At 30.6% G+C, this 13,262-nt stretch overlaps 1 protein-coding gene across 2 annotated transcripts in view; it reads right to left on the bottom strand.

Annotated features, from left to right (window-relative positions):
• LOC123008127 (homeobox protein Hox-C4) overlaps nt 1-7,534 on the bottom strand; it is a 10,927-nt gene extending 3,393 nt beyond the window's left edge. Inside the window, exons 1-2 of one of the 2 annotated variants that reach the window (XM_044403755.1) lie at nt 6,478-7,534; nt 2,120-2,152 (exon numbers count right to left, since the gene is read on the bottom strand). In XM_044403755.1, coding sequence (XP_044259690.1) covers nt 2,120-2,152; nt 6,478-7,147 — 703 coding nt within the window. In that variant the 5' untranslated portion in view covers nt 7,148-7,534. The remainder of the gene's footprint in view (nt 1-2,119; nt 2,153-6,477) is intronic. The other variant, XM_044403757.1, reaches the window with a different exon arrangement.
• Between the last annotated feature and the right edge of the window lie 5,728 nt (nt 7,535-13,262).

Below are 13,262 nucleotides of genomic sequence, written 5' to 3'. Positions count from 1 at the left end.
AGGTTGCACTGCTCACCGTCAAATTAATCGTGATTGAAAATTAGATTACAATTAAATAGGCTCTTATTTTTTTTTACGTAAATTTCTGATAAACTGGTTGTTTTATATAGGCTTTTTAAATTACACAAATCTTAAACTGAAATTTTTACTATATAAAAGTTAAATTGAATTTTTAATTTTGGCATGAATATCGCAGTGTTACAAAGCGACAAAAGTCAATTTTGCGAAATTTATTTAGAAATCGCGTTTTGATTTAAAACATTTTTATGAGAGACATTGCAATAATCCAACATTATTAACAATTAGACTACCACGTAAATAAAATCCTGTCAACAAAATTGATTATAATGATAAATGAAAAACAAGTTGTCATTTTCGGTGACACACTATTAACATAAACGTTACTGTAGAATTGTTAATATTTTCCAACTAAATTTGTTTAAAAACATGTTCCAATATCCATTCAATTGTATCTCATTCAGACACACTTGTTCCTCATTTCATGTCAATACAACAGTTGCCACTGAAAAACATTATCGCATGTATAAATATTTTCATATCACGCACACTGAAACGATGAACTTTGCAAGTTTTGTAATTTCGATTCTCAAAGAAAGTGATATTTTGCCGAGTCACGTTACACCTTATGCAAGATGGCATTGTAACCGCGTTTAGATTAGCTACTTTAAAAAGTAAAATCTTCACCTGTAACGCCTCCCGCAGTTATAATAACTATTGCAAAATTTGATTTTGCATAACGTGATTAATAACAAAAAATACGAAAAGTGTCTCTCAAGGTGCTGCATTAGGACCGATTCTTTTCTTTTGTTTTTATTTTAAACTGATTAATAAACGTTTGATAGTAAATTATAAGTCGTGGTTCTGCCTCCCATTTACTCGAAATAAGCTATTAAACGAGCTCTTCGCGTTTTGAATGCTTCTAATTAGAAAGGTTCGATCGAATTTATAGACGAACGATAAACAATTTTTGGCCGTCGGTAAGTCCTCACAAAGCGAGGCTCATTCTCAGTGCCCAAACGATGATTATGCACATTATTGACATAAACAACAATTGCACCGACGGTCTGGGTTATAGCAAGGTCAGGATTTGGTGTGGTCTAGGAGAGAATCAGCCGGAAATTGAACTTTCAAGAGACCCAAGATGAGACAATGAGGGCTAAATGTTTAATAAAAAATAACCTTGAGGAGTATTTGAGTTGCTATGCAGAAAAATTTGATAATTTTTGTAGTCATTTTGTTTACAATAGAGATAGAGTGTATAGAGTGTATAGAATCACTTGACATAACTATAATAATTTAAAATAATGTAATTATATTTAAATAATGTAATTAATAATTAATGTATTAACGCTGTGTGCAACACTATGTGGGTCATTATGAGAGAAAAAAAGTTCAACTTATTTGCATAAGAAAAATTGCTTACAAGTATTTCTTTCTATTTTAGATTAATTGTTCTTTTGTATAAGTGACTTGCTCAATGGATAATAGTAGATTGTTGATTATTCGTGTGTAATAGCTTGTAGTGCATTGGTATTGCACAAGAAGCAAAACTAACTGCATTTAGAAAAATATTAAAGGACTATTGTGTTAGCTTTGTAGGTGTTTCGTCACGAATATTGCCACCTTCAGACTGTGGAATAAAACAGACAAAAAATTGATTGTTATCTCAAATTTTTATACAAAAACTTGTTATATTGGTAATGATGTTTACAAGAACCAACAATGTTTTAAATGAATAAAAAAACATTGTTATTGTGTCTATAAACAATTGCCATAAAATTCAGGTTTTAAAACATTAAAACATACTCGTAGGTTGTGCATCAAGCAACCAACGACTTTTCAAACGTTACATTATTTTTGTATTAAATCTAATTTTACAAATAGAATTTAAATTTTTTGAACGAAATTAAAATCCGCGTCATATTTTTAACATATTACAGCCAAAAATAACTCGTTTTCTTAAAGCTATAATAAGACATCAGTGGATAAATGTCAAAATTAGTTTCTGTTTTGTTTCAGCTACTAATTGACACACTTTTCTTCAAAAATATTTGACATGAAACCACTGATTGGTTAAAAATGTTTGAAAATGACTTACTGCTACTTGCTGATAAATCATTCGAATTCGAAACTGAAAAGACGAAAACGATTATTAAAACAGGATGTTTGAGATTGTTACATGATAAATAATAAAATTCCCTGAGTATCTCCGATTAATAAGGATGTAATCAAAACCGCCGGCACGTGGTTACGAGAGCTTACAAATGACTCCTTAACTTGGAGCAATTTAATGTTATGGCTGGCCATAAATTTCAGCAGTGTGCTTCTGTCTGTAACGTGATCCCTTGTAAAATATATATAGACGACAGGAGTTTTATTAAAGGTTTTTAACACATCGCTTGCGGACCTAATTATTATTATCTTTTGATCTGTATGCATTTTTATGAGCTCATTTATTTCGAAATAAATGTAATGAATGTGTATGACCGCAACAATAGTCTAAATATTACTGTACGAACATTTGCGGCAGGGGAAATTGAAAAATTGTTAGGCTTGTAATGAGATTCAGATTTTTGTTACACTGCCACAAAGCGAATTATAATTTATAGTGTAAATAATAATTATGAAGAAATGCGTGTGCTAAAAAGTAAAATGTAATTATAAGAGCGACGGGTGTGCTGAGGTGAAGCATGAAATAGAGAAATTATGCCTGCCTTCGCGTGTAATAAATAAATAAGATTCGTAGCGATTGCTTCTGGTAAGACTTCCATAAAATTTTATAAAGTTATTATTGATACAGAAAAGAAACAAACATTAAAATTCGAGAAAGTGTTTAAAACATTTTTCTAATAACTTAGGTATAGTAATAATTTGTACATTGATAATTTGTATTTTGATGTACAGGGCGTCTTTATTTTTAGGGCCGGTGCAAGAATAAATATTTCTAATTGATTAAAAAAAAAATGTTAGCGCGGTAGAGGATTATAGACTTTACCTAATTTGATGCTTTGATATTGTTCAAAATTTTTAGCGTCTGTCAGTGAAACCTTAAAAACCAAATTTAAAAAAAATAATTAATTAAAATCCTTTCTACATGATAAAATTTCTTGATTTTTTCTGGTGATAACTGTAAAAATTGAATAATGTAAAAGTTGATAGATTTTTTTTTGGTAATTAACATTTCAATTTTAAAAATTAGAAATAGGTACTATTTATGACCAAATTTGAAATGATGAGCCAATGATAATGCATTGACAATAAAGCGAAGGCTTTACAATAGTGCCCGATTCGTCATAAACGTCAGTGCAGAGCTTTTTCTTTTATCTGGCCTGATCAACAATTACCGCAAACCCCACATAAATTATTCAAAGTTTCAGATTTTCAATATTAAAATGTTAATTATTCAAAACCTATCAACTTTTTTTATTATTCTATTTTCACAAATATGTACCACAGAAAAAAATCAAAGAATTTTGTCATGTAGGTAGTAAATTTTCCAGTTAATTAATTTTTTTTTCTCCAAATTTGATTTTTAAGGTCTCATTACCATACGTTAATTTTTTTTACAATATCAAAACATCAAATTGAAGTGTATTTAGTTAAATAAGGATAGTTATCCTTTACACTATCAAAATTCTTTTTCAAATAATTAGAAATATTTATTTTTGCGCCGGCCCTAAAACTTGGGACACCCGGTACATGGTGACTGATAATAGCTTTCGATCCTAGATATCAAATTAAAAATATGTTTGTAGGTAATTAATAATTATTTGTTGTAAGACGTACTAAGCAACTTTAACTTTATCTAATATTGTTTATAGATTTCTAAAACATAAAATAGTAAATATTTATGTATCCATTATTCAAGTTACAACATAACATATTCAGTTTGACAATTTGTTTATTTATGTGTTGTTTTAACGTTTTTAAAAAAATATTCAGTTTTAAATTTCATCACAATATATCTAATTCATTTTTCAATATACCTAACGTTCATATATAATATATAACGTTCATATATAACGTTCTAGATACATTATGTAAGTACTTACTTAAGACACAATTTCTATAAATACAAAGCGATCAAAAAGTCCTTTTTTATTAAGTAGGCTCACTGGTTTAAGTCGTATGTTATATGACAGTACGTTAACTAGAACTCGAAAAATTACTTTATAAAGATTAAAATACAAGTTGAATTATTCTATAAAACCTCTCAAAAGTATTTTTAGTGGTTTTGAATGCTGTGGAAATCACAGCAAGCTTTATAGTTTACGTTTTTTTCTTAAAAACTATAACTAAACATTTGAATAAAACAAGTGTTTCGACTTTTTTAGACCTAGACTTAAAATTTTAGCACAACTATTAACATTATACTATACCTAAGCAAAAGTTTATTATCAATGTTTTACTTTTATAATAATTTTAATAGATAGATTTTCAAAATGATTATTTTTAATTTAATTATAATGCTAAATATTTGTTTTGATTATAAATAATGATTGTTGTTTTCCAACTTGTCCTCGTCATATTATATTATTTCTTAAAAACACAAACAGAGAATAAATAAGTTTTTGTAAATAGCATTTTTTTATTTATACTTAATAAGTAATACTTATACAGGGTGATTTTAGTAGTTGTGTATAAATTTTAAAAGGTGATAGTAGGTAGGTACAGCTCGAAAGATATCAAAATAACTCATCAACTTTTCTTATCCGAATGTTTATGGTAGAAGACTAAAGACTAAAGCTCCATTTAAGCGTGAGAAAATTCGTCAAAAAATGCAATGGGTATAAATAAAGTTTGCATCTTTTGAGTAGGTAAGTAATTTATTCCAAAGATTACATTGCTAATACGCGGTAACATTTTAGGTAATAAAATTCTGTGGTATTTTTGACAAAAAAAAATACATAGTTGCAAAAATTTATCTTTTTATTGTTTTTTTTTAAAGGAAGTTAAAACTTTTTTCTGTAGCTGTTTTTACTATTTTTGACTCCTTTTTTAAAATAATATAACAGATTTTGAAAAATTAACCTCAAGGATTATATTTCTTTTTTATATTTATTTCTTTTATTGTTTTTTTTTATTACAAAGACACTTTCTATGGCTGTTTTGCTCCTAAAATTTTTGCACAATTATTAAAATCACCCTGTATTTACAAACACTAAATGGCAATAATAAATTTGGTAAATGCGTTCTAAATTTTTCTTAAACAAAGTGACTTCAGAAAAGCAAAGATAAAAATAGCCAAAATTTTTATTTAGCTTTAGGTAATCATATTACTTCTTGCATGTAATTTTTAATATTATAAATTTAGGTAATTTGTAAGACTGTAGGCATAATAATAATTACAGTCAGTCACGTTCATGCAGTGCGAAATTTTGGTGTTACTACTAAAACCTTTAAAACTGTGAAAATACAAATACGTCATAATTGTAGTTATTAATCTACATCTTTATTGTTAAAGCAATTATACAAAAAACAATATAATAAAAAAACATTTTGATAAAAAATCCTGTCACAAAATGACCGAAATTACTGTCTGAATGAAGACTTTTGTGACTGGTTTTAAAAATGTTATTAATGTTTTATTACTAGTACCTACAACGTAAATATTTAAATATTATGTAAACATAAATAATTAAGCAAGTAAAAACCATTTCCTACATTTATTTGAAAATGCAAAACAAAAGTAGGTATTGTAACTTAAACAATAAAAAAATCTACTAGGTAGGTATATCTCCTTAATTCATTAAAAAAAAAAGTTAAAAATACATACCTGCTTATAACTCCATTTTACACATTGATTTAAAATCATAAAGTAAATTTTAATACAGAAACTACCTATGTACTTTCTAGTAAGGGTAAAATATAAAACAGGGCTGTGCGCAAGTGTGTGTAATAATAGGTACTTTGTTGTGTGTTGCAACAGTTGTTTATTACTAGTTATTAAGTACACTAAAAGCTTTTATTAAAAAATACTTTTTGCTTGAAATATACAAACAGAAGTAATTTTAAATTATATGGCCATTTCAAAGTTATCTATGCTATGTATAAGTGAAAGATGCTCTTTCAAAAAGCCCCTCAAGTCAATAAATACTCCAAAATCACTTTAAAATAGCGTCAATTTGTAAAAGACCCTTGAAGTTCGCGTTTCGAGTGTCAAAAGTCAAAACACGCTATTTATCTCATCTCATCAATCCGACGGTCTATGTTCATGGGAAGATGCGACCGCAATAAGTTATTCGTCCCAGACTCTTGTCCCGACACAAAGCTTTAAGTACTTCCAATTTATAATCTTTTATTTGTAAACGACCGTCGATTTGTAACTCTACCTTTGTGGTCTCGGAGACACGAGTTGTTTACATCGAGCTATTGTCATTTAGTGCCTTTTAGTGAGATTTAAACCGATCGAAATAGATAAATGTTTGTCGATTTGTTAAAAATCAAGTGACTTACAAGCTCCAGCAACGTGAACTTTGCGCATCCAAGGGTATATTTGTCTGTCTCCGGTTTCTTCATCATCGTCATCTTCGTCGTTGTTTGTTGAACTTCCTTGGCCGTCATCCCCGTCGTCTTGCTCATCGGAATTGCCATCTTCGAGTCGCAAACCTAACTCTTGAAGGTGTTGTCCAGAGGGTGAAGTCTTTGAGTCTTGATGACACGACCCCGGGCTACACACACTAGATTTCACATCACAATTTGGGGTAACATTGGGCGTAATGTCTGCTAAATTTTGAAGAATGTTCGAGGAACTTGTAACTGGTGGTTGGGAATTTTGCAAACTATCACACATAGGCTGAGTGTCGTGCAAAATCGGCGGCCTGATTTGGTGGTGTATGGGTGGCCCATGATGGGAGTGTATTTGCGGATGGTAGTAATTACCATACCCATATCCGTTACTTAGCACATTTGAGTTGTAATTTTGATGGTTATGATATCCGTACTGGAGCTGTTGCTGTTGAATGTGGTGGTTACCGAAGAAGTCTCCTCCGGGTGGGATGTAACTATTCTGGTTGTACTCTTCACTTGGGGGAAACTTAGGATCGACGACAACACCACTAATGTGCTGGGGTTGCTGATACGTCGGTAACGCCGTCCCCGGGTTCATCAAAAACGAGCTCATCATTAATTTTTCCTCACTTCTCGATAAAAGCTTTCGGAATAGCGTGCCGTGGATTATACGGTGGGGGGTTTACTACGCACTAGTGACTCTTTTTTCTCTTCCCCTACTATACCACTTGCGCTGACTCCGCCTTCAATTAACTCACCACGTGACGCGACCCTACCAATAGCAACGGCTGACGTCACCGACCATGATGGATGACGCTACTTAGACGAGAGGTGGGGGCTCACATACACGCGGTCGGCTAGAAAGCCTCTAAATCACTACAATTTCGCTAAAAATTCGATCACTAAATAACCGCATTATTTCCAATGTCTATCACTTAGTACGTACAAAGAGAGTCACGAGCTTTTATTATAATTGAAGACGCGAAACGAGAGAAGACACGACCTTTCCCTTTACTGGTCGCGTATAAACTGGAGGATGGTGAAAAGCTCGCTATACTTTACTCCTCCCACTTCTACACGTCGCCGCTTATCAAATGTTTCTCTTGCGCAGTTCCTTCGGGTTCTCATGGGAGAAAAAGAGAACGAGAAGAAGTCTTCAGCGCCGTCATCATGTGCGTCCCGAGGGAATTTCAATATTTTCCCAAATACTGCGAGAGCATTGATGGGAAATTTTGGTTTTTTGGTAATTTGCCACGAGATAAAACGTCTAATTACGAAGAAAAATACATTTGGGTGGAATTGAAATGTGACAAGTTTTTCATTAATTATTATGACAGGAAGTTGGAGTTATTTTTAGGTAGACTCCAAAGCAATTATTTAAAGCTATTTAAGCAATATTTTTATATAATAACAAGTTAGTGTTCTACTAAGTTTCTGATTTTTTATTTACTATCTATCGATTTTAATTCACAAAGATATTTCTGTTTTTAATAATTAATTTGAGTGCAAATTTCTAATGACATCATAATATAAAGATACTAAGTATAACTCAAACACTGTTAATTAAATTTATAATTTCCAAAACTTGTAAACATCCAGAGACTTGTCCTAAATTTCGATTATTTCCTAAAGCTTAATACTCATTTGTAGGTGTTTCATGCAAAATTTTCTTATCAAGATCACGATTTTTTTAATAGGTATAAGTTTAGGTATTATATTAAAAAAAACAATTTCAAATGTATAGATAGGTAGGTATACTCAAAATAAGTAAAATTTTTTGAATAAGTTTTTATACAAGGTGCGCCAGTACCTACTTGCGCTCCGGAGAAAAATACCATGTAAGGTAAGATACCAAGAACATGGAAAAGAATTCTATTTATAAAAATTTCGAAGTTATGAGAGCTTACATTTTACACTTTGACTCTATTTATTTCTGTTACAAAATTTTATTTTTTTTCAAGATTTTTTGCTACAGGCTATTTGAAGAGAAAACAAGAAGACTGTATTCTAAATTGTAACTCTGCTTAATGTTATTTGTGGCTTTTATTACCAAAATTTTTTGTACCTTTATTAAATAATTATAAAAAAGACATACAAGATCATCAGTATCATTAAATATTGACATAAAAAATGTCAAAAGTTAAAAAATAATTGTCAAATTTTTTTGACAGATAGAATTTTTTAAACATTTTTTTTATGTTCCTAGTATATTTTATCTTCCTTGAAGATTATCTTTGGGGCGCGAGTTCTGACACATCCTGTATAATATTTAATACTAATGGTTTAAAGAAATATTTTTTTACCAAATTTCTACACTTATTCTCTGTACCTCCTTTAAACCAAATTTCTGTAATATATACTTATAATGTAAATATTGAAGTGAAAGGTTTTTTTTAATTTACAAAATCCCTAGATTATATTCTAATATCAATTTTCATTGATTTCCAAACACTTGAGATGTGTTTCAAAATTAACAAAAATTCCAATATCTTTTTCAAAATAAAAATTAAATTTATCGAAATAAACCTTAATCCTTTTTTGAAGTTTAAACAATTATTTATAGTACAAGTATAAGTGGCTTCTGTTGCATACGTAAAAAATAGAGTTCACAAAACGAATTCGTGTTTGCAAAAATTCTTTCTTGTAGGAAGTAAGTGCTATGTAACATTTTATCCACAAATCTCCATATTGCACGAATTTTTCATTATTTTATTTTGACTTTAGGGACAGTGGATATAAACTGCAGGCAAACTTACGTTGCCCATAACATTATAGTGTGTAAACGTCAGTTAATTTACTTATTTAAATATAAAATCTTTATAGTAAAAATGCAAAAATAAGTAATTTTGAATAATAAATATTTATTAGAGAAAGCATAAATCGTTTTACAAATATTTAAATAGGTATTTGTTTTTTTAATTGATATTTGCCTATTAACACTTTTATTAACTTATAGCTTTAGTAATAATGAACGGATTAATGTATCTTTTATTGTTCTAGGTAAGTAGGTAATAAGTTTGTCTATTGTCACATCATTAGCGCTAATAGAATAAAACTTTGAGTAAATTTCGTTGAATTATAAATAAAGACATCATGAAACTGTATCTAATGACCGTGTAACCGTTAGCAGAAGCAAAATTCCGGTAGTTAATGAATAGGAACAATCTGAAGAAGTAAATGAAGCAAAATAACGCGGACAGAATCATCAGCTAAATAGAAAATCAATAAAACGCCCATTAAAAGTAAAGAATCTAAAAACGTACAGGACACATTTCAGTTGAAAATTCAGTAGAAATGTTTTGTCGGAGCTTTGAAATAGTATTGAAAGCACTTCCCTTTACCTTTTGTGCTGCAAATTCACATCTCTTGAGACTATTGCGAGTTTGGTGAGACGTTCTCATGTCAAAAATTACTTTGTCGGTATTTACAGTAAGCGTCTCTTGGTATTTGAAAAATTTTGATCAAGTTTGGTAGGTATCGATCGGCTGAAAATCGTGAAACAAACAAACTCATTTCAGTGCCAGGAACCTCCACTCTACCTGAATGAGTTGCAGTTGCAAGTCGGTGACTTGCAGAAACCTCGAGAGACTCATAACATGTTCCAGCATTTATCGGCAACATCGATTTTGGAGAAATCAAGTCAAACAAGCAAACAATACAGCCCGATCGATCATTTGACAAAAGATGCGTTTTGTAGATAAGTCATAATATTGATTCGACTGTAAATAGTCGCGATTCAAATCGATGATCCATTAGCATCGGCTTCTTCGTTTCTTGAGTTAATGTCGCGTAATGCGGTCCGGAAGCGCGGAAAAACAGCTCGAAATGCACATATTATTTATAATAGGAGGGAAAGAAAACATGTCATGTCTGGAAACGTCGCCAAATGTAAACGAAGAGTAGACGGAAGCACGTCCCACCAAAGACCTAAAATATTCAACAGCACATCGCAAAAGTGTTCAAAAACAGAGCTATCCTAAGAATCAGACATCATTTATCAAGTATGTCGTGTGGTCCGGTGACTCCCACCATATTGAATATCGGCCACCACTGACATTTACAAATGAATAATAATTGTGTCCTTTTACTTTCAACAATAGATCTGATGCGGCTTTATGCACCAGCAATGACATTCGGGAGGAGACTGACTTACGATCTAATACAAGATTTCCATCAGCAAATGTTGTTTACTAAGACTTCCGGATGGTTTTGGTAGTTCACGAGCTGTCGATAAGTTTCACTGAGAGGAGACCACCGGAAAATGCAAAGTCATTATTCTAATAAAACACTTAGATCTCAATTACCAACATTGCCTTGAGCCTACCTAATTCAAATCCATAAAGCTTAAAAAAAAAAAGCTGTTTCAACATTTTAAATTATATTATAAGTTTTTAAATATAGTAATTTTGTTATTGATTAGCATAATCTGTCCAAATAGAAAAAATAAAAAAAACGTCACATATAATTGTAAAACAATAATTTGTACTTAAAAAAAATATTTATTTCACAATATGCCTCTGGATCAAGAGCTGCTTCACACTACAATTAATTCTACAAAATTAAATAAACATGTTTTTTACTTTATAGAAAGTTTGGTACTTTAACACATTGTATCTGAGAAAACAGAACACATACTAGTTTCTACAGATAACATAGAAGTAATAAAAATCTTTGCTACTTTCAATAATTCGAAGAGTTTATTTTAGTAAGTAAAGCATTGTTTCTAAATTTAGATTTATTGTGGTTCTCGATAAATTGAAAAAAATCTTAGTTAAAGTTCTAGTTAGTATTGTGCTATAATAAAACTTTAAAGTTTGAAGAAAGTCAATTGTGGATTTAAGAAAGCTTTACTTTATATGCGGGTTATCTCTACAAGATATGCCTCAACGTTAAAATTTATCTATACATAACTAAAAGTAAATAAAATTTTTGCAGTAATTTTACATAAATTTTAAACCAGAAATAATTAAAAACAAAAACTATTTAAGACTAAAGATAATTAATTTGCTAAACAGTTTTTTGCTACCTGACAAATTAAATTTTGACTTTTGCTACTTGCGACCTCTCGACCCATTTTTTCACCTATTGTTAACCAATCCAACAAAAAACTCTTCTTCATATTGTGTCTTCAATACCTCATTACCTACTGTTACATAACATGATTAATTAACTACATGACCAATTTGAATATAAGCAACATACTGAAAAGTTGAAGTAATCAATTTGAAGTAGAAAATATTCTGCGATTAGCATACCTGGACGTCAAAGTCTATAAATACTATCTTTTAAGTGAGACTAAAACCGAAACTCTTTGTTGAAAATCAGGGCCATTATGGCTAACTAGAGTCAATGTAGTTAAATGGAACAGTCATTATTTATCTTGAAATGTCTTTGAACGCACACCATAGGCAGATTCTTTGACCTTCACCTAGTAATCTACAATAATTACAGTGTTTGGTAGCTCAAAAAGCCTTCAATTTTACGAAGTGCAAAAAGAAAAAACCTTAACCTGACCTGAAGGTGCATCTTTTAAAATGCAAATGCGTTGCTAATATTTCTAACTGTATACAATGACAGTGATCAATCGCCAATCAAGTTATTTTTATATTTGAGACAAGTTGTTTGTAATGTATTGGTACATGAATACGTCTGTTCATATATATGCAAATTGTAATTTTTTAGTTACAAAAAATAAAAAAGTCAATTTCGTAACTTGGCACCAATTTTAAACGTATCAAGATTATTTATAATCATTAGGACTAAATAATATTGAGACTGATGGCTCGCTTGACACTGTTTTGATTTATTGTTTTTCGTTAATGTAAGACCGGAATTGAGAGGCGAGATGTTTTTTTTTATCCAAACACCTGTTTTAAATGAGTGGTGTTTTTAATTTTCGGTCGACAAAAGTGTCACCTCTTCGATGTATAATTTATGACGATCGTAAACCAAAACCGCAAGCTTGTAATCAGTTTACAAAGGGTTTACTACTTGCATGATTTATTATCATATTAGTTCCGGGTTTATGCATTTAGCAATAACATTCGTCGAAGTGCGTGCATGCAAAATTCTAATTTCCACTTTAAATTCGAGTCTATCCGAGTTCTTAATTTTCTTATCAATCATAATCAAGTCAGTGGAGCGAATTCCTTAAATTGCTTGACGAAAGTTCGCTCGGGAATTTTATCTCCAGGAAGAGAGTTTCCGTTTGATAAGCAAACATCTCATTTAGGCCAAAAGCAGATCGACTCTTCCGTGCCGGTGATTGATTGGTTTTTACACGAATGCGAAATTTTTTAACTCCAAGTACAAAAATATTTTATTACAGGACCAATAGAACAAAAGCAATTTATCAGAAGCGAAAAAAATCTTAAGTAAATTCACGTTCCGGCTTTATGCAATATTACCACAAGGCGACTGATACAAATGATCTATCTATATTTGATTGATTATTTCTCGGTACAGTTTCTATTGTATTAGAGTAATTTCGATCCAAGAAATTCAAAAAATGTTAATTAGACAACGAGTTTTCATATAAATCTGCCCTCGGTTTATTAATTTGGTAATGGATATTTCACGAGGGACGAACTTAACAGGAATTTTCAATTTGGAGCAATCTAAGTATGGGAGCGGCTGTTCCACACAATAACCATTAAATTAAATTTTCAATAATGCCTCAAACTTAAAAAAAATTTAATATCTCAGGGGGTAAACATTTTTATTTGCGACTC

The sequence above is a fragment of the Tribolium madens genome, unplaced genomic scaffold (genome assembly GCF_015345945.1).
Source record: "Tribolium madens isolate multiple individuals breed KSU strain unplaced genomic scaffold, Tmad_KSU_1.1 Scaffold_3;HRSCAF=73;Tcas5.2_LG2, whole genome shotgun sequence".
Lineage (NCBI taxonomy): Eukaryota > Metazoa > Arthropoda > Insecta > Coleoptera > Tenebrionidae > Tribolium > Tribolium madens.
This window is presented reverse-complemented; position numbering and strand designations above follow the sequence as displayed.